The sequence below is a fragment of the Sceloporus occidentalis genome, unplaced genomic scaffold, assembly GCF_023333645.1.
Source record: "Sceloporus occidentalis isolate IW3139 unplaced genomic scaffold, rSceOcc1.0.p SCAF_5, whole genome shotgun sequence".
NCBI classification, from domain to species: domain Eukaryota; kingdom Metazoa; phylum Chordata; class Lepidosauria; order Squamata; family Phrynosomatidae; genus Sceloporus; species Sceloporus occidentalis.
In genome coordinates, this window is record NW_028316985.1 from 80937156 (window position 1) to 80957530 (window position 20375).

At 40.7% G+C, this 20375-nt stretch overlaps 1 protein-coding gene across 7 annotated transcripts in view; it reads left to right on the forward strand.

Moving 5' to 3' along the window:
• The window catches only part of REDIC1 (regulator of DNA class I crossover intermediates 1), a 35714-nt gene extending 27871 nt beyond the window's left edge, over positions 1–7843 (forward strand). For all 7 annotated transcript variants that reach the window (XM_089526855.1, XM_089526859.1, XM_089526858.1 and 4 more), the window contains 4 exons: positions 1716–1776; positions 2504–2561; positions 6305–6387; positions 6971–7843. In XM_089526855.1, coding sequence (XP_089382981.1) covers positions 1716–1776; positions 2504–2561; positions 6305–6387; positions 6971–7471 — 703 coding nt within the window. In that variant the 3' untranslated portion in view covers positions 7472–7843. The remainder of the gene's footprint in view (positions 1–1715; positions 1777–2503; positions 2562–6304; positions 6388–6970) is intronic.
• The last annotated feature ends 12532 nt before the right edge of the window (positions 7844–20375 follow it).

Here is a 20375-nt window from a genome sequence, read left to right on the forward strand (position 1 = left end):
GGCCGTCGGGACCTTGAAACTGTTGTACATGCTTTGGTAACCTCTCGATTGGATTTCTGCAATGCGCTCTACATAGGGCAACCCTTGTACCAAACCCGGAAGCTTCAATTGGTGCAGAATATGGCAGCCAGACTGGTCGCTGGTAGTTCCAGGACAGACCACATAACACCTATTTTAAAAGATCTCCACTGGCTACCCATTCGCTTCCGAGCTCAATACAAGGTGTTGGTTTTGACCTATAAAGCCCTAAATGGCTTGGGCCCAGGGTACTTGGAGGACCGCCTCTCCCCATACAATCCGCCCCGCACACTCAGAACATCTGGGACCAATTTGTTAGAGGTCCCTAAATCCCATTTGGTGAGGACCTCACAGAGGGCTTTCACTATCGCCGCCCCCTCATTGTGGAATAAGCTCCCTGTAGAGCTCCGTTCCTCTGCATCTTTAGTTTCTTTTAAGAAACAATTAAAAACGCATCTATTCCAGTTGGCTTTTTCACTTTAGGTAATAGTGTTTTTTCTCTGCTCCTTGCCCTCTGTTTTTCGACCCCGGATTAGTGCAATATATTGTCTTTTTCTTGCCCCTAGTGAATTGTGATTTGTATAGATTCCCATTCCTACCCCTAGTAATGATGTTTTTAAACTTTTTATATTGTGATGTTTTACTTGTATTTTATCGTTTTTTGTCTTGTAAGCCGCCTTGATCATGCAATTGGAAAGGCGGGATATAAATAAAAATTATTATTATTATTATTATTATCATAGTCCTTTCCAATTCATGGGGGAACCGTTCTGGAACCCCCCTCCCCAAGAATCAAAAAAATGCCGATATTGGGGACACATTGATTTTAATGGGTGCACATGCCATTTTATTCCCTTGCTACTTGCCGTCCGTAAGTAATGAAGATCGTGGATCCCAAGTCCACGAACGGGGAGGGACAACTTTATTCAGCAGCTATATTTGAGCATGGGAAAAGAAAAGGTACTTGTCTACTGGAAGCAAATGCAGCTTAGATGCAAGAGATTTGTACTAATGCCTGAGCATTTATTTCATGATTACAGTAGACTGGCCCAGTTGCCTTGAAGTTTCATAGCGTAAAGTATCTTCTTCCTCTAATGTTTACTACAGTGGAGCATAGAATAGTAGCATAATATTGTCCTACCAGGGTCACCACTATTCAAAAGGGGTCAACTATTCAGGGAATACTAATGAAAGGTACCTTCTAATTAAGGGGTTATACAGACTGCTTGTAAAGGGCAGCCTGCAGCCACCCCTTTTAGAGCCAGATTGGGGCTGCGGCAACTGCACACTGTGGCCCCGATCTCACCTTTCTGCAGCACAAAAAGCAGCTGCAAAAAGCAGCTCTTTTCTCCGCCACAGAAAAGGCACCATAGCCGCTGGTGCCATGGCTTTTTGGCACTCCTTTGGCACTGAGTTATGTAGATGCAGTGCCAGAGGAGCGTCGTGACACCGCCCATCATGTGGTGCGGTGTGCAATGTCACACTGGCCTGGGGGCGAAGTTGGAGCATGCATCGTGTGGACACCATGCCCAGACTCGGTTGGCCAAAGATGCTGGTCTGTACACTCTAATTGTTCAGTGCTGGTTCAAACAGCTCAGTTGTAACCACCATATGGTACCATGACAACAGCAATATTCATTTTTATTTGGTGAATTGCAGTGGAAATAATCTATTCATCCCAGCCTTTTGTTTCTCAGCAGGGAAGATGGACTGACAGAATCAAATTTGAATCATTTGCAGATCTTTGCACTTGAAGAGGTAAAAATATTATACTGTTGTAGTGTGTGTTAAAGTGCTGAAGCCATGTTAATATACTTTCAATGCTGCACAAGATCCAAATAGATGCAAAAGAAGTGAGGATTATTTCATGTTGTGTGTCCTTGTCAGGGATGGCTCTATCACTAGGCAGAGGAGGCAACTAGCTCAAAAGACAGATGGCAGCTTCCCAGCTATTCTCATAAATTCTTCAGCTGTTCCTTTCTCTTGGAGCAGAATCATGTATACCACAGGCTGTAGGAGAAGTAGCCTATTGCTCTTCCTCCACTCCAGTCTGAGTAGCAGCAGGCAATATGTTCTTCTGTGGCTGCCAGAGCAGAAACCCTTCTTCCAATTAGTAAAGTCTGTGAAACCATATGAAAAGTAAGTGTGGGGAGCATGGTCCCTGAACTCTGAACTGCACCCACTGGATTGTGTTGCAATTCTTTCAATTGTAAACAAGAGAATATAATTCAGCAAAGGTTTTGTGGTCTAGCTTACTATGAAAATAAGGCAGGCCCTGATATTATTATTATTATTATTATTATTATTATTATTATTATTAACCTTTATTTATAAAGTGCTGTGATGTAAAGAAAGAAGAGGTCATTTTTATTAGTGAATTACTGATGTCACATACGGGATCCCAAAAGACAGGAAGGCAAACCAAAGAAAAAAATATGTATGGCATGTTAACTTAGACTAACATGGTATTCAATTTTTGTTAAAGACAGAAAAAGAAAGCTGCAGTTATTACGATCAGCATTCAACACAAAGTGGGGAAAACGGTTAGTACTGCTTTTAGATTTCTCACTCAACTTAATTGTCCTGTCTATATTTTTTTTAGAAAAAGAAACTATAATGTAAGGGTCAATGAAATCAGAATACATCTTGTTTATATTTGAGTCACTCCCAAATGTCTTCACCAAATGGTTTTCAATGTTCTCACATGGCCAACAACCAATAGCCTCCTGAGGCTGTCTTGGAGGCCCCTGGAGTTTGCCAGGGCCCTTTTCTTCTGCATTTTAATACTAACTAGCTGGACTCGGCCACACATTGCTGTGGTTCAGTCTGGTTAAATAGAAAAGAAAGAAAAGAGAAAGCATGTGTTTCTAAAATATTTAATTTCGCAATGCTTGTGTGTGTACAATATTTTTTGTTGTTCTATTGTCTGTGTAGATATAGAGATTGTCTGGCTTGCTGACTCTACGACACACAACATATAATTGTCCATGTGAGAAGCAATCCGTGTCTAGATCTAGACTGCACAATTCTAAAGATTGGCCCTGAGCTTTGTTGATGGTGATTGCAAATGCCAATCAAATTGGGAATTGCAATCTCTTAAATTGAGATGGCCTATCCGTTGGGGTGTGTTGCTGTTATATCCAACAGATGGCGCTGTTTTTTAAAAAACCACATATTTTCACCTGTCACAGGTGTGACATCTATATAATAGTAGGTATATAAAAGCATATTAGGTATTTAAAAACATGCGTGTATTCGAATGGAACACTGTGTCAAAATTTCAAAGCAATTGCTGAAGAACTTTTGGAGATTTAAGATTTTGAACAAACAAACATTTACATTTTTATTTATATAGAATAATGCCCCTCTGTCCCTTCTGGGGTCATGGGGGGCAGTTTTGCCATGTGTGCCTCCTGGACCTTTTTAATCCCAGGAGGGTCCTTTATTCATCCAAGAAGTAAGACAGAAGTTGACTTCCAGTTTACTTCCTAGTTGAGGAACGACTCCACTTGGTGAAATTGTCCCACATGCCATGTAGAAAGCATACATGGGCTTTTCAGTGAAACCAGTGGTTTTACAAGTTTTAAAATTTGAGTAGGTGTTGGAGAGTGCAATCATCCATCATATGTGGCCAAAGTGTCCCATAATCCCCCAGCAATTGCTCATTCCTGGTCTATATAAAATTGCTAGGTGAAGTTACTAGGACTTTGAGGGCTGGATCAATCAGTGTATGTATTACACTCAATTCTACTTCTCCTTGTCATTGGTGCTGGCTGGGACTGTGCAGGTGCTGGACCAGTGCCTGCATGCTGTATTGGGCTCTGTGACAACCATGAAACCGAAGCTGTATCTTGGTAAAATGAAGTATCTGTGGATTAGTGGTTCCCAGGTCCTGGATTTGGGTAAGGAACCTGCCCAGGATGGGTGCATTTTTACCAAAACAGCAAGCAGATGGCCTGAAAGACTCCATCTGTATCTCTGGAGTCCCAGACTGAATCAGTGGTTCAGAGTGCCTGTGCCCAGTTTTGACTGGCTCGCCATCTGTGAACCTTCTGAGACGTGGATAACCAGATTAGAATTAGAGTACTGCAATGTGTTCTACGTGGGGCTGCTCTTGAAGATGTTCAGAAGCGGCAATTAATGCAATATTCATCAGCTTAATTACTAATGGGAACCTCTTACAGAAACCATATAGCATGGGTTTTAAAAGAATTGCCGTGGCTGCTTATGTATTTCCAGTCTGAATTCAAGTTGCTCATGGTGGTACCATTGAAAGCCTTAAGCAGTTAGGGATATTGATAAGTGAAAGAATGCCCCTCTCCACATATGCTTGCCCTAGGACTGAGGTCTGCTGAGGGATTCTTCTTTGAGTGCCACCATTGGGAGCAATACATTGTGGGAGGATATGGGAGAGGCTGTCTGGTTATGAAATGCCCTCCCCCTTGGAGGTCTAGTTGACACTGAGGATTGCTTCACTTTGCTGTCAGATTAACATATTCTTATTAAAGCCTTTTGTGGAGAGGGAATGTGATGCTCCCCCCCCCCCTAAAAAAAAACAACACTGTACAGGTAGGTGGCTTTTAAACTGTTTTAACTTTTTTTCCTAATGGTTAAATTGTTTAATATGCTTTTAAACTGTTTGATTAAGTCCTTATTGTCTTAAATTATTTTTAATTGAGTTGTCTGTATATTGCTCTGTGATCTTTTTATGTAAGGTAAGATATAAATATTTTAATTACAACAATTGAGATAACACATGTCAAATACAGTAAATACTATTTAATACATACTCAGTACCACTGGCAGAGGTTGTCTGAAGTTTTGGGGTCAGTATGATCAAGACATCCAGCTCTATATCTCCTTTTCACCTAAATCAGAGGAAGCCATTTTCACAGTTGTTGCTAATGTAACAGCTGCACCTTTTCCTGGATATGTCTGGTGTGGGCATAACAGCATGTGTTTCAGGTATATCCTGTTTTGGTTAGCATAACATGATCTGAGATGGAGTCAGAACTTCAGCTGACCAAAAGAGCTATGGCCAGACTATTGGTTGGGGCTGGTTACAAGGAGCACATGGCTCCCTTGTTATGACAGCTTCTTAACTACCAGTTTGTTTCTGGGCACAATTCAGGTTATGACCTGTAAAGCCCTATTTGACCATGGTCCAGGATATCTGAAGGATCATGTTTTCCCATGTGAACCTGCCCAGGCTTTGAGATCTTACTGGGAGACTCTTCTCTTGGTTCTGCCACACTCTCTCTCTCACACACATCTGGTGAGAATGTGTAGCTGGGCTTCCTCAATGGGTGCTCTAGGCTCAGGAACTCCTTTCTTCAGAAGACTGGACAGACTCTCTTCCTTGTTTCCTTCACTGAGGAGGAAAATACTTGATTATTCCAGAAAGGTTTTGAAAACCAATTGTTCACAAGGAAAGGGCGTTTAATATGGAAATGTATTACAGTCAGCCCTCCTTATCCACAGATTTTTTTATCCACAGATTCAAGCATCCACGGCTTGAAAATACTTTAAAAATATACAAATTCCCATAGGCAAACCTTGATTCTGCCCTTTTATATAAGGGACACTATTTTACTATGCCATTATATTTAATGGGATTTGAGCATCCACGGATTTTGGTATCCACGGGGGGTCCTGGAACCAAATCCCAGCGGATAACAAGGGCCAACTGTATACTGTTTTATCTCTTGCATTTTAATGGGTATGTTTTAAATTGTTGTTAAATCCAGATATTTTAATTATTACTTTTTGTCTGTATTTACCTGTATGTATGTGTTTGTATGAAGGGGGCATTTGCTGACTCCACCCACAAAATTCATAGCCATTGTACCCACCCTTTATTTTTTATCTGAAGGTTAGACTTGTTTGAATGCAAGCAGATCCCTCTGTTTAACTGGAAACCCTGCTTTATTGAGGATGTTGGTTGCACAGACTATTCTGCTTGTGTTTAAGTGAATGTGGATAGAAATCTCCATCTGACCTTTCTAATTTATGTAGTAAGGTAGGAAAGGGTAAGGGTAGAGATACGAATTTTACAAGATGGTCTAGGACACATTTTTGTGCTTCTTAAAATGAACAGTGTTACAGTCTTGGCTAATTATGCAATATATACATGGGCAGCAGAAAGTCAACATAATTTAACACCTCACTGCAGTAATTTATTGAGAAATATTTTTTGTCTATTTACACAAAGAGTCAACATTGTTTCAGAAAGATTTGTGGATGCTTTAAGGGTTTCTTCTTACAAATAGAGTTTATTTCCTTCCAGGTTATGGATCTCAGCTAAGCAGCCAGTCACCTAGTTATTCTCCAAAGCAAACAGAGAGATGTGCCAATAGTACATCTGATGAGGTAAGCGCAAGGCAAATATTACCTTAAACTGAGTTTGAACAAGTTCATCCTCCAAGTGTTTTGGAATCTGAAGGGAAAAAGAATTTTCTGAAATACCTTTTGAACTTTACTAATCTTCTTGTAGAAAGATTGTTTTGCTTTACCCAGAATTAGAAAATTGGAATCAAACTGGAAAGGAGGAATATTTTTCACTGCTTTGCAGAATAGAAGATGCAATTCACCTATGAATAGTATAATACAGTGGATCCTTGTTATACGCTGGGGTTTGGTTCCAAGATCCCCCGTGTATAACAAAATCCGTGTATGCTCAAGTCCCATTAAGTATAATGACACAGCAAAATGGTGTCCCTAATAAAAAATGGAACATCAAGGTAAATTTATACTTTTTTGGAACATTTTCAAACCGTGTATGCTTGAATCCGTGTATAAAAAATCCGTGTATAAGAAGGGCCGACTGTATCTGTTTTGTTGACTTTGGCAGAGTCTTATGTTCAACAAAATGCACTCATATGTGACATTCAATAATGGTGATTCATTGGATCTAGATATGCACAAGTACACTGACACAAATTTCTTTCCACAGTCTGAAGAGGAAGAACAGGATGAGAAGGCATCATATTTTTTTGAGGACCGTTTTCCAAGAAATGATGGCAAACCCCTTGCAGTTCGAGGAAGTCAGAGAGCACAGTGCCCATGCCAGTCAATGAGCACTTATTCTGTTTTCCTTGAAAGCGTATCCAGAGAAACAGCTGACATTCCTCCCCAGACAATGCCAGCCATGGGTCTAAGAAAAGATATGCCATGCAGAGCTGGAAAAGATTTGTTGGATGTGTCATGTGAAAACAAATATGTTAATTTCAAGGCAAGGAACAATGCTTGGTCCCAAACAGAGTCCTGCGGAATACATGGAATTAAAAAACGTGATGCAGCCATACAATGCAATATACTGCAGGTCTGCGGCTGTAAAAATGGGCTGGCCTCTGTCCTTAGTGCTGAAATTGTCTGTTCTACTAGTAAAGTAGAGACCACTGGAGGGCAGAACATTCCAGCAGACAGAGCAGCTCTTCAGCCTTCAAGTAGCTGAAATTTCTCTGTTCACTAAGTTTGTCTCCTTACAGTAAAAGACAAAAAAATTAAGATGAAGCATAGCAGATTTTAATATAATTAATAAATGCAAAAACGTGACTAAACAGGCAATTCAAGTTCATGTGCAGCCAAATTGAACTGATTAATTTCTTCCACCACAGTCTACTTAAATGCACTGAACACAATCCAACACAGAACTGAACATCCTCAGCACAGATCTCTCTTATATTATGCTGGTTCGGTGAGCTTAAGCATGTCATGCCATATTGCTTTGGATTGTAAACATTTTTCTGCAACCGGCCTGCAGCGGCTAATGTATTTGGTTTTTAATCTCTGTATTATTGCTATCATTATATGGACTATAATAAAAACATGTTCTAACTGAAAAAGGTTATAGCTGTTGTTACTTTCTCCTCCCCCCCAATTCTCTTGATACCAGTGAAAATGAACACAATATCATTCAGGTGTACTAGGCAGCTCTACAAACTTGACCATGCCTTCCTCTGTCTGCATCCATCCTCTCTTCTCTTTTTACATGCTTGGCTGCAAAGGAGACTTTCTGTACAGTTGCCTTTTATGTCTGGATCAAACATAACTATGGCTTAAGTTCTGCCTAACATTAGAACGGATTTGCATTCATTATTTGTAGGCATCAGTTAAGCCACAGTGTCCTGGTTCACACACAGATACCGAGGTTCACAAAACCAGGAGAGGGAAGGAGGAATTCATGTGGTTTGTTGGAAGGGTCCATTCCATCTGAGCCAGATAACTGAACAAGGGGGATTCAGCAATGTAATCCCACCTTCACTGTGAACACACAAAAATCCTCTTTTAATATCTGTTAAAAATAATAGAACAAAAAGTAAAGCAAGCCATTTGTACTGATTGAACTGAATTCCATAAAATGATATTGTGTAGTTATTTTTGAAGACATCCTTTCTCTCACCTGTTTTATTTCGTTCACAAGCTCTTGGATTTGTTCTTGCTTAGATGGTTATCTTTGTGTTTAAAAGGTTGAATTTGCTCTCAGTAGCCATGTTATCTGTAATCCATGAAAATATATCTGTCTCCCCCTACTTTTTCACCTTTAAAATATAGCTTTGCTAAGATTCCCAAACCCTCTATTGGCCATGGAATCTAGCCCTCCCTTCAGTGTCGCCATATCAGTGCAGGTCAGCCTTGACAAACTGCAGTTGAAAGGAGCTTCCAATTTTATCTTAAGCATTGGCCTTCTGTGATCCCATTTTGTTTTGGGTCAGAAGAAAGACTTTAACTGTTGTTGTTGTTGAAGTCGTGCAAGAAAAGAGGAGACTATTGCAGAGGTTAATATGCTATGTCTTCTTCCCCCTCAGTGAGCATTGCTGAAAGATTTGCTGACCCTGGTTCAGCTGGCTCCTTCTGTTAGCATATTTCTGATCTAGAAGGCCTGGTGCCTTTGGGGATGTGTTTTCTGGCATTAAAACTGTATTTAATTTTAAAGTGCCAGAAGCATCTCTACACTTGTGATTTATATATACAGTATATTTTAAAAGTTAACTATACAATAGTTACTTTTGCCATTAAAGGAAAATCCACATGGAACAATTTGTTCCTTTGGGCAGCATGCATGTTGTGCTTAGCAAGTCTCAGTTAAAGTGTAACCATTTTCTTTGTCAACCATGGGCTTCCAGCAGGCAGTAAAGTTTGGCTATAATGAGCCATTGTTAGAGTTTCTCTTTCTGCCACAGAAAGAGGAATTTCCAGCATGTTCTACTTCTTCCACACAGAAAAAAGTAGCTTACTGTAGAGTCTACAGTATCCTGTTGGCACACGAAGAATCTGGGAAGGCAGGGGAATGTACCCAGCGAGGAAGCACTATTTTCTGAAGATAAACGTAGTTTAAATTACTCATCACTTTTATCTTCCAGCTGTTATAGGCTGACTGTCAGCAGTCAACAAAACACTTGACTGTTTTTGTTCTGAAATAACATTCTGGTTTTAAAAAAATATTTGTCTGCCTGCATACACAATAGCTGCTATTATTCACGTTAAGAATATTTCCCTGAGGGATGGGGGTCTACAAAATGTCTGGTTTGCCCCATAAAAAATGCAACATCTGTGTTTCCACACATTTGCAGAACTTACCTGCAAATATAGAACTATGACTAGATTTAGTTGGGCTCATCCCTTCCTGAAGAGTTGGCAAGCGGGGCCTAGAATGTGTGGGGTTTCCCAACTCAAACACAGAGTGTCTAGGCCAATATTGCTCAAGGGCACTGTTTTCAAGAGGTGTGAGACAGGCCTCAATTGGTAAATGAAGCGCTTCTCAGCAGGCAGACAAAACATGTGGGAGCTGCTGCACCGGGGTTATTCTATGCATGCCATGGAACTGTTACAGGGCTTCTGCTTATACAAGGTGATCAATAAACTCTAAGCCAGTGATCTCCAAAAAATTTTGGGCTACCAGCCTCTTTCCTCTTAGGAAACCATCTCCCATCACCAAATTTTTTGATATTAGGCCTACTGTTTGTGCAGCAGCAAGCAGCATCTATCTCAGCTGCCCCCAGCTCACCATCGCCTTCTCTTCCATCTCAGCCTCTCATGTGAGAATAAAACACAAGCAGCAGGAGTCACAGAGGCCCAGACTTGCTCACCCATCTTGCATGCACCAGCCTTACAGGAAAAGAAAGGCCAGCTGGCTGGCTGCAAGGTTGCTGCTCCCAGTGTGACTGAGAGCAAAGGGAGCAGTGACTGAGCAGTTGGCCAAGCAGCAGCCAAGGAGCTGGTTGAGCAATGACCAAGAAGCCTCTTGCTTGCACCGGACTTTGCCTCACGGTTGGTGCAAGCAAGAGGCTTCTCAGTTACTGCTTGACTGGCTGTTTGATTGTTGCTCCCTTTGTACTTGTTCATCCTGGAAGCAGCAAATGAGCAGCTGGCTGAGTAGCAACCAAGAAGCCTCTCGCCTGTGCTGGTCTTGCAAGGCTGGAATGGGTGAGGGATTTCTTGGTTGCTGCTTGACCAGATGCTCAGTTGTTGCTCCCAAGTTGACCAGGCGCAAAGGAAGAAGCTACTCTCCGGTGAGGGAAGGCTCCCAATCTTGCCCAGGTGGCGCAGAAGTTAAATGCCTGTACTGCAGCCTCTCACTCACAAGGTTGTGAGTTCAATCCCAGCCAGAGGCTCAGGGCTGACTCAGCCTAACATCCTTCCGAGATCACTAAAATGAGTATCCAGTTTGTTGGGAGCAGTTTACACATTGTAAACCACTTAGGGAGTGCTTAACTGCACTGATAAGCAGTATAGAAATGTATTTGCTATTGCTATTGCTATTTCACCAGGGTGGAGAGGAGCACAGCCAGCTTCAAACTTTCCTCCCCAAGGACTCTCAATCAGAGAGGTGAAGAATTAACCCCGGATACTCCTCCCTCTCCTTCCTCAGAGCCATGCCTTCCCCACAGAGTTTCTTCCCATTGATGCAAACATTGTTTCATCTGCAATCTCTTCTCTTGACCTGTCTGACAAAGGAAAGCAAAAGGATCAATGCAGCTCCAAATTGCCCACCAAACTCACAAAGCTTAAGCAGGGACCCAAATGTGAATGCTCCTTTTCGCTGCAGCTTCTCCCGCATGAATACGTGCTCTAAATCCTCATCCCCTCCATGTTGCTAAAGGCTTCTACTTCCACTTATCATTCTTGTGCATCAATAGCTTGACTGAAGGAAGACCTCCATGCTGCCCTTTTCCCCCTCAACACCCACTAAAGGTAAAGGTTTCTTCTTTGACACGATTGCCAAGTCATATCCGAATGTAGGGAAAAAGAGGCACTGCCCCACTACTGTCCCCCTTTCCCTCACTGCGTCCTTGGATCTGCCCAAGGTACCAACCATTTTGGGAATTACTTCTCGAAGCTGACATTAAAAGTGATAGTATTTAGAGAGATCTTGTAGCATCTTTGAGACTAACTGAAAGAAAGAAGTTGGTAACATGCATTTTGTAGATTTCAGTCTACTTACTCAGATGCTTTTGGTCTAAAAGTGACATAAAACAGAAAAGAACAGGGAAGGCTTTACCAAAGCTGTGTGCTAGCTTTCAAGCAGACACATGCGCAGAGTCTGACTTTACCCCAAGGTGCCACGACATGTGTTATGCTCACTGCTGTTGTTGCTTATCCGTTCTCTTCTCAGCCTACACAGCTCTCCAAACAGATTTTTCTTGGTGGCCCAGTTCCAGTTCCCACACAGTTAAGTCATCCCTAAGAAGGCTTTGGCAGCTTATTGTGGCAAATATTTCTGACTGTATTTCCTTGAAGTGGCATCTGGGAGTCACTCCATCAGAGGAGAAGCTAGAGAGCTAACAAGTGCCCTGACATGTTTTCAGTTTTGAAGGAACATTAGCAGCTGTCTTGAATTTCCCACAGGGGTAGAGGAGCTATGGAGAATAGGATAGTCACACTGCATTCAGTGTAACACATTTTGGAATAATATGTTGACTGATGTCTCCCATCTTACTCACTGCAGGGAGCACAGTTTTGAAGGGAACTTAAAAAATTCGTGTTTAAATATTGATCCCAATCTCAAAGAACCTGTGGGCTGAAGACAGGTGAGCATTTGACTCTCTACTGGATTTGCCTTTTTTGGTAGATTGAAGCTGAAAGGCAAGTTCATCCCAAGGGGATTTTTCATCTCTTACGGCTCACTGAGGTGCGAAACACCCAAAGCTCCAAGCATCCTTCTAATTAGTCCATGTGATCATACAATCCTTCTTATCGGCAGTATGATATATATATATATATATATATATATATATATATATATGCGCGCGTATGTGTGGATGTGTGTGTGTGTGTTTGTTGGCTGCTTGTGTGTGCATTTCCTTGGCTACTGCTGTCAGAAGTGAGCCATCAAAGCTGGCTACAAATTGGCTGGGCAAAATTAACAAGATCCTAATCATATGATCCAATTTGCATTTTGACTGTACGATTGTAGTCATGGTTACCAGGAAACTAAAAGCAAGTTTGCTCTGCTGGGAGGAACTGCCAGGCTGGTTGTCTGCCTCTGAAAGAGATTGATCAAATTGGAACCTGAACTAATCGGAGACATTTCCTGTGTGTGGCAGAGGTTAAGTATATGCAAGACAGAACCGTAGTGCTTTTTAAATTTACCAATAAAAAACATTGTGTTCTGATTTGTATCGTTTTCAGGGGACTTCAGTTAAATAATAATTCTTTTTTTCCATATTGAAAAGCTAAAAGTCTTCCTTCATTCTACATTGCCTGGGTCCCACAGCAAGTTACAAATGTAATGTATTCAGGAAGGAGGTAAGCAGAATTTAAAGGAAGACCCAACTAGACAAGTGGTGATTATTGGTTAATATTTACAGCCAGGAGACTCATAGTCATAATAAACCTGATGGTTTATTAACAGAATGATGTAGGTCCAAAGATGCATATGTACTGATAGTTATCTGGTGGTCCTCATCCAGGAAAATGCATCTTAAAACAATCTTCCCTTTTCATTTTGGTTTAATGAGCACAAGTCGTCGGCTTGTATTTTTTCATCCATGGTGGTAACATCAAGGAGCGCTCAGCCCACAAAATTTGGATTTTTACTCTGCAATGAGTTGTTCTTGATCATATTTAATATTTAATAAGAGAAATAAGATATCAGAAATCCAGGCAAAGGAACATAGAAAGTCTGATTTTTTTTATTTTTTAATTGATATTGCTTTTTTAAAATAACATTAAAAAGGAATCACACATTTCACGATACAACTTACAGATTTTATTAAACATTACACAAATCATTCATCATCTATCCATTATTTCCTTGTTTTCAGCTTTTAATAAGTTTGAATTTATTCTTTTCCGTGGCTGTCTAGTAGTGAAAATATAATGTTCTCTATCCTCTCTTTTCTGAACTATAATTATCACCAGCATATACGTTTTCACTTGCAAACTAAACTGAGCCTATATTTAAATTTCCTTTTATACCTTCTTCAATTTGCATTTCAATCTAAAATTAAACCCACAATGACTATTTCCCCCCATTTCTGGATTAAATATTCTAGAATCTTTTTCCAATCTTCAATATAATTTTTAGAATTATTATGTCTTAATCCTCTTGTTATTTTATCCATTTCCAATAAATCTAATAACTTTAGTAGCTATTCCTCAACACAGTATTACAAACAGAATTTGGGAAAATACAACCAGGTGAGCAGAGATTGACTGTGTATTTTGTAGTTCAATGTGGGTTATTTTAATAAACCAGGTAGGTTATTTGAAGACGAAGACTACAGCAATGCAGGAGTATAGTATGTGCATCTGTTAGGTGGACTGCATTACCTATTGTGTATCCTCTATATACTAAAACATAGAGAATGAGACATGCACCTTCTTGAAAACCACAATATTTCTATTTTACATAAGCATCTCTTTCTAGTGGAAGGAGACACTGAATGAGTTTCAACCTTGCTCTCTCAAGAACATGTATTGTAATATTTGAATCATCAGTGGAGGAGTTCCAGGCAGTCAGTGACAAGGGCAAGAAAAGGTCTAGTCATGTACACATGGAATGAGTCTCCAAAAGAAAGCTGCCAAAGTAAATAACCATTTCTGAAACTCAATTCACTTGCAAGATTATTAGATTTTCAGGGTACATTCCACATAGGCTTTCTTATTGGCTTACACTGGTGACCTCCAAAATGGGCTTTAAGACTCCTTCCAAAGGAAAGTCACTTCAAATAATATTAAAGATACTGTTAATGATTCCCGCCAAGAGCCAAAGTTCTTGTTACATCATGCAAACATGGCATATGATACTCTGCATCAGAATGGTTTATTTTCCAGGGGGTATTCTAAAGACAGAATAAATAACATTTTTAATTTTTCTCTTTACCCTCAAATCTGTCTGACCATAGACGAACAACACACAAAGAAGACTTCTGGCATAGCCTTTTCTCCAGTAAACTAGTTTTCTAAGTGCACTCATTTAGAATTGTTGTTGTTTTTTGAATGGGGAAAGATAACATCTGGTGAAAGATGATTAGCTCTGAAGGATGTGCACCATTTTTTGGCCCAAGACTGTTCAAAGTATGCTTCCTTGAGATTGTGAAATCAAAGGCTTTCATGGCTGGCATCCATAGTTTTTTGTGGTTATTTGTCTCTGAAGATGCCAGCCACAGATGCTGGCAAAACATCAGGAATAAACTCTTCTAGAACATGGCCACATAGCCCGAAAAACCCACAAAAAACTATTCCTTGAGTTTGTTTATCACCCCTTTCCTTTCCCACAACCTTTTCTGTTACTAGTGTCTTCTCTTCTTAGCTTTTTCTGGTAATAAAGTAGTTGTACACTTCCTACTTGAGGTCTGAACAGACTCCACCTTGTGATTCTTTTTAAAACGCCATACTGCTTGTTGAGTCTGCTCTTATGTTACTGGAGCTGCAGGACTCCATGTGATGAGAAGGAATTACATTGTTCTCCAGCTTAACCCACTTACCCTCCTACCAACATTACTCTGGTCAACAATAAAGTGGGAGGGAACCAGAACAGAACCTCAGCCTGTGGCCATCTTTCTGATCGATATTTCTGGAGCACTATGGGCATCCATCAAAGAGTGATACAAAATGGCAGCTGTGCTACTCTAAATAAGATATCAACTAGCTCAGATATGGTACTTCAGAATGTGGAAGACCTAATGTCTTAAGGTGAGTTGTTGTTGTTAACTGTCCTTGAGTCAACTTCGACTCATGGTGACCCTGTGGATGAGACATCTCCAAGACTCCCTGTCCTCCACTGTTCTGCTCAAGTCCCACAGTCTCATGCCTGTGAACACCCCAATTGAGTCTAGCCATCTGATGTGCAGTCTTCCTCTCTTTCTTCTACCCTCAACTTTTCCATGGATCATTGCCTTTCCTAATAAGTTCTACCGTCTCATGATGTGGCCAAAGTATGACAGCCTCAGTTCAACCATCTTGCTTTCCAGGGGTATTTCAGGCTTGGTCTGTTCAGGGACCCAATTGTTTGTCTTTTTGGCTGTCCATGGGGTTCTCAGCACTCTTCTCCATCACCACATCTCAAATGAGTTGATTTTCTTTTTATCTGTTTTCACTATTTTCACTGTCCAAGTTAATACAGTCTCCTATAAAGCCACTCCACCATATTGGCAGCTAGCTGTGACTCCATGATACATAAATACACATAATTCATATGTGAATTCAAACAGAGGGGTTTCCAAATTGTAACCCAGAGTTGCTAGACACGGTTTCAAAACTAAAGCATATTAGAGAAAATTTTAGACCTAGCCTACTAAACTCTGATTTTAGTAGGACAAGATTGTGATTATCACCTGAAACCCACCATTTTTTGTCCTTGTGCCTCCCTGCAGAAGTCACCAACCTGCTTCCCTGGCATTTTAAACATGCACACCAATGTACTGGAGACACCAACTTCATAGCTGGCACGAAGGCAACAGTAAATCCAGCTTTCGTTTCCTAGGAGACCTGAGTCTACTTGCTCTGCCTCTTCTGTCCAGCCGGTTGCCAGATTAATCTTCCATAGAGATATGGATTTTTTGCCACCAGCAGCATTCTGCTGAGATACTTGTTTACTTTCCCTAGGTATATGCAAATAGCAGGAGAGAGGAAAAAGGAGCACTATGGAACAAATGCAATCATTAAAGGCACAGAGAAATCATTCTGGGGGGTGGCATCTCATTCTAGACCCCCATCTCACGATCTAAAGCTTTCGCATTTTCCCAATGAATCTGATACACAGTAATGATTTCTGACATACTGGGACGTTATATTTAAAAGCTATCAGGCAGGAGGCAGAAGTCATCTCCTTCTCTAGCTTATAAGAAAATTGCTTACTCTGTTGTGGTTACTTTTATGTTATCTTGGACTACAGTCTTTTCCTAGTAATAAGCAAGCAGCAGGTGCGCCAGCTGTGACTTGTGACTTTGCTTTGATCCTTCATACAGCACACAGTTGATTCTGCTCCTGCCTCCTCCCCTGCAAAAGCTCATTAGGCAGCATTGCATAGAAGCTCCAAAAGAAAGCAGAGGAAGGAAAATCAGCACAACCCTGCACCCATCAACTTCCTTGTGCCACATTAAAGGAAGATGCTAAATCATCAGACCAACAGGGATTAGACAGAATAGGCAGCACCATCTCTTCCCCCTCACTTTAGGGCTGAAACCAAAGAAATGTGCAACGGTGCAACACACATGTTCTTAAGCAGCACTTCCCCATGCAAATCATATTGGAAATGAAGGGTAGTGAAAAGGTAGTTCACATGCCAAATCTTCCTGTCATAGTAAGAGGCTTAAAAATTCACTAGGTGTGCTAAGACCCAAATCCTTGTATCCCGAGGGCCAGTGTAGTGTAGTAGTTTTGGCATTAGACTAGGACACTGGGAGACCAAGGTTCAAATCCCTGCATGGCAATGGAAACCCACTGGGTAAGTCACATTTTCCCAGCGTAAGAGAAAGGCAATGGCAAACCCCCTCTGAAGAAACTTGCTAAGAAACCCCTATGATAGGTTTGCCTTAGGGTCACCGTAAGTCAGAAACGACTTGAAGGCACACAGCAACAACAACAAACTTCGTAGTAACTATCAAATGATCACTTTCCAGTACAGACAGCTATTTGTATCCATAGTTTCAACCATCCACACATTGAAAATATTTTTTTAAAATTCCAAATTCCAAAAAGCAAACCTTGATTTTGCCATTTTATATAAGGGACATCATTTTACTGTGCCACTGTATTTAATGGGATTTGAGCATCCACAGATTTTGGTATGGGCCCCAATAGACACCAAGAGCCCACTGTACTATCTTTGGGGTTATTTTTTGTTTGTTTGTTTGACTTTTTTACCGTGTTTATTTTATTTTTGCTTTTGCCCAGCTGCTGCATGCCTTGAAATTTTAAATAGGACCTTTAAAAATATTGATGGGTTTAAGGCTTGAAGCAGACGTTGTAGCTGAGGATTGCTCTTGAACAGCAGAAAGCCCTTCTTATAAAGCCCCCAAATATGGGAGTGTTCTTATTTAGAACATTAAAATGTTGCCTTTCAGTGCAATACCTATGCCGTAAAAGGGAGCTTTTGATAGGTGAAATTTAACAGGCAAACAAACTGTATAGATTTTTATGTTGTGAATTTTAGGTGTTTCATTTGACATCCATTTGTTAGATTGTTTTTTTTAAAAAAAATAAAAGGACATTTTCACATACAGAAAAAATAGGTTTTTTGACAATGAAAAAAGAGCACTTTCAGGTGATTTCTAAAATTTCTTCCCTAGAAAACGGTTTGGCTCCTAAGTAAAGTTAACATAGGGAAGCTTACAAAAGCCTCCCTTTCCCGTCTCTGCTTAGCTGTCTATGCTCTGTCTGTCGTAAATGATCCAGAAGACCTTCTCTGGAATGAACGGTGAAATAGCAAGTAACATTAAAGGTAAGCGAATGAAAAGTGATGCATGTTGGGGCAACCCACCCACCACAATTTCATATATATATACAATGGTGAGGTGTGAGCTGGTAGCAACTGAGAAAAGAAGGGCTCTCTATAGTAATGATAATACCATGACAGCTAGAATACTGTGTACAGTTCTGGTCACTGTCAGTAATGAACAGATATTGTAGCGCTGGAAAAGATGCAGAAGGTAACAAAACTGATGAAGAGACTGGAGCAATTTCTCTATGAGGCAAGGTTACATCTGGGGCTGTTTATACAAAAAAGGAAGTGAAAACATGATTAATGCAGAGGGTAGAGAAAGTAAACAGGGAGAAACTTTTATCACTTTCTCCTAATACTAGAACCTGGGCCACCCACAAAATACAAGTATACTTCAGTTGTGTGTTCATGGGCATGACTTTTTTTAAAAATAGAAACTTTGGTACCAGAGGCAGAAATAACATGGAAAGAAAAGATTTAGGTTCATATACCACACACAAAAAACAAGGAGTTCAACATCAGTTCATTAAACTTTTTATTCAAAATCCAACATTATGCACATGTGAAATGAAATAACCAGCTTAGGTAAACTTTACATAAGTAAACAAAAACATTTTGAACCATTTAGAGACTACTTTAAAGCTTCTTCCAAATGCATCCCAGGATGATTTTTTCTTTCTTTCATCAGCCAACCCTTTTCTTATAATTTCCATTTTGGTGACAAAACGTATAGGTCTATGAATTTTCAACATGCTTTCCGCTTTTCTCCCCATTTTGTTCTTGACACATGCTCAACAACTGATTCTGGAGGCAGCTGTTGTTTATCTTGTCTGTTGTACATAGGCACATAGAGCTACAGTAGGATCACCTAGGCTGCATTCACATTGCAGAAGTAAACCGTTTTGTTACCATTTTAACTGCCATGATTCAATGCGATGGAATTTTGAAAACTGCAGTTTGTTGTGGCTGGACTAAACCCAGTACAACAAACTACAACTCCCAGGATTTCATAGCATTGAGCGATGACAGTTAGAGTAGTGCCAAAACATATTATTTCTACAGTGCAGATGCAGCCTTAGAGTAGAATCCCATTCTTTCTTAGGTCAAGCTTTATTGCAGTGTTTACTACAGACAAGCTGCTGCAACCCAACACTGAAAGTCCGTCTTTCTCCAGCCCTCCTTCACCAACCTCTTAAAGCCAGTGCTGTAAAATTCCTCCCAGCTAGACAGAAGACAAGATGAGTGAAGCTGGGCTGGGCTCCTGTAGAAAGACTTTGTAAAAAGGAGCTTTTTTGTTCAAAGTATGTCAATTGAGGTAAGCCTCCAGTGGGATATTCAGGACAGATAAAATAATTACTTTTTCATACAACATATTGCTATATTGTGGAATTTCCTGCCATGACATGTAGCTAACCAACATGGATAGCTTTAAAGAGACATTGGATAAATTCATGAAGGACGGGACCATCAATGGCTCCTAGTCAAGGTGATGACATATCACATGCAGCATCAGAGGACCTATGGTTTTGTGAATTGATAGTCAGGAAGTGTGAGATGGAGGGAGTGGAAGGCTGGTGCAGACAGACCTTTGGTCTGATGCATCATGGTTGTTCTTATGTTATTTTTAGGGAAGACATGTGGTGGTGGGGAACATTTCAATTCTATGAACTTCTCCAAGTTAACAAGATTCAAGTCAAGGGTTTGCAGCACCTCAGCTTTTCCCATGGGTACAAGCAGCATTTTCATTCATAATGACCAAATGTACTAAACACTGCTAAATACAAACTCAGGCTTTTGCATCAACCAGTTAGAGATTGATACCCAGGATGCCCTAGACTCATGGTAGCAAACCTATGACACGTGTGCCCTCTCTGGCATGCGAAGCCATCTCTGAGGCACAGGAGGGTGGGAGAAGAGGAGGAACAGCCGCATATCTGTTCTTCCTCTTCCCCCACACTCCCATGCCTTTAACTGTCTCCTGGGAAGTCCGGCCCCCAGAAGTCCCACCCCTGGCACCAGGTGACACTCGGGTACAAGAACACCATTGAGTTGGACACTTGGTATCTAAAAGGTTAGCTATCACTACCCTAGACTGGTAATGAATTTGCATATAAATTATTTGTAACAAGTGCTTTAAAATGAAATTATCAGGTTTCTTACCTGTAACTGTGGTTCTCTGCGTGGGTCAGCTGTGAATTCACACAAATGGGTCTAGGCACTGGCACAGAAACACTCTCCAGAATTTTCTAAAGTTGAATGGTGGGAACCCCTTTCCCTCTTCTCTCACCATGTATGCCTCAGCATACCTCAGCTTCTCTCCTCAGTTCCTTGTCTGCTGTAAATCAGGAGATGTGGGGTAAGGGAAACATGGATGGCTGTGTGAATTCACAAATGACAACTTGAAGAACCATAGCTCCAGGTGAGAAACCTGTTCTTTGTGGTGGTCTCTGTGAACTCACACAGATGGTGA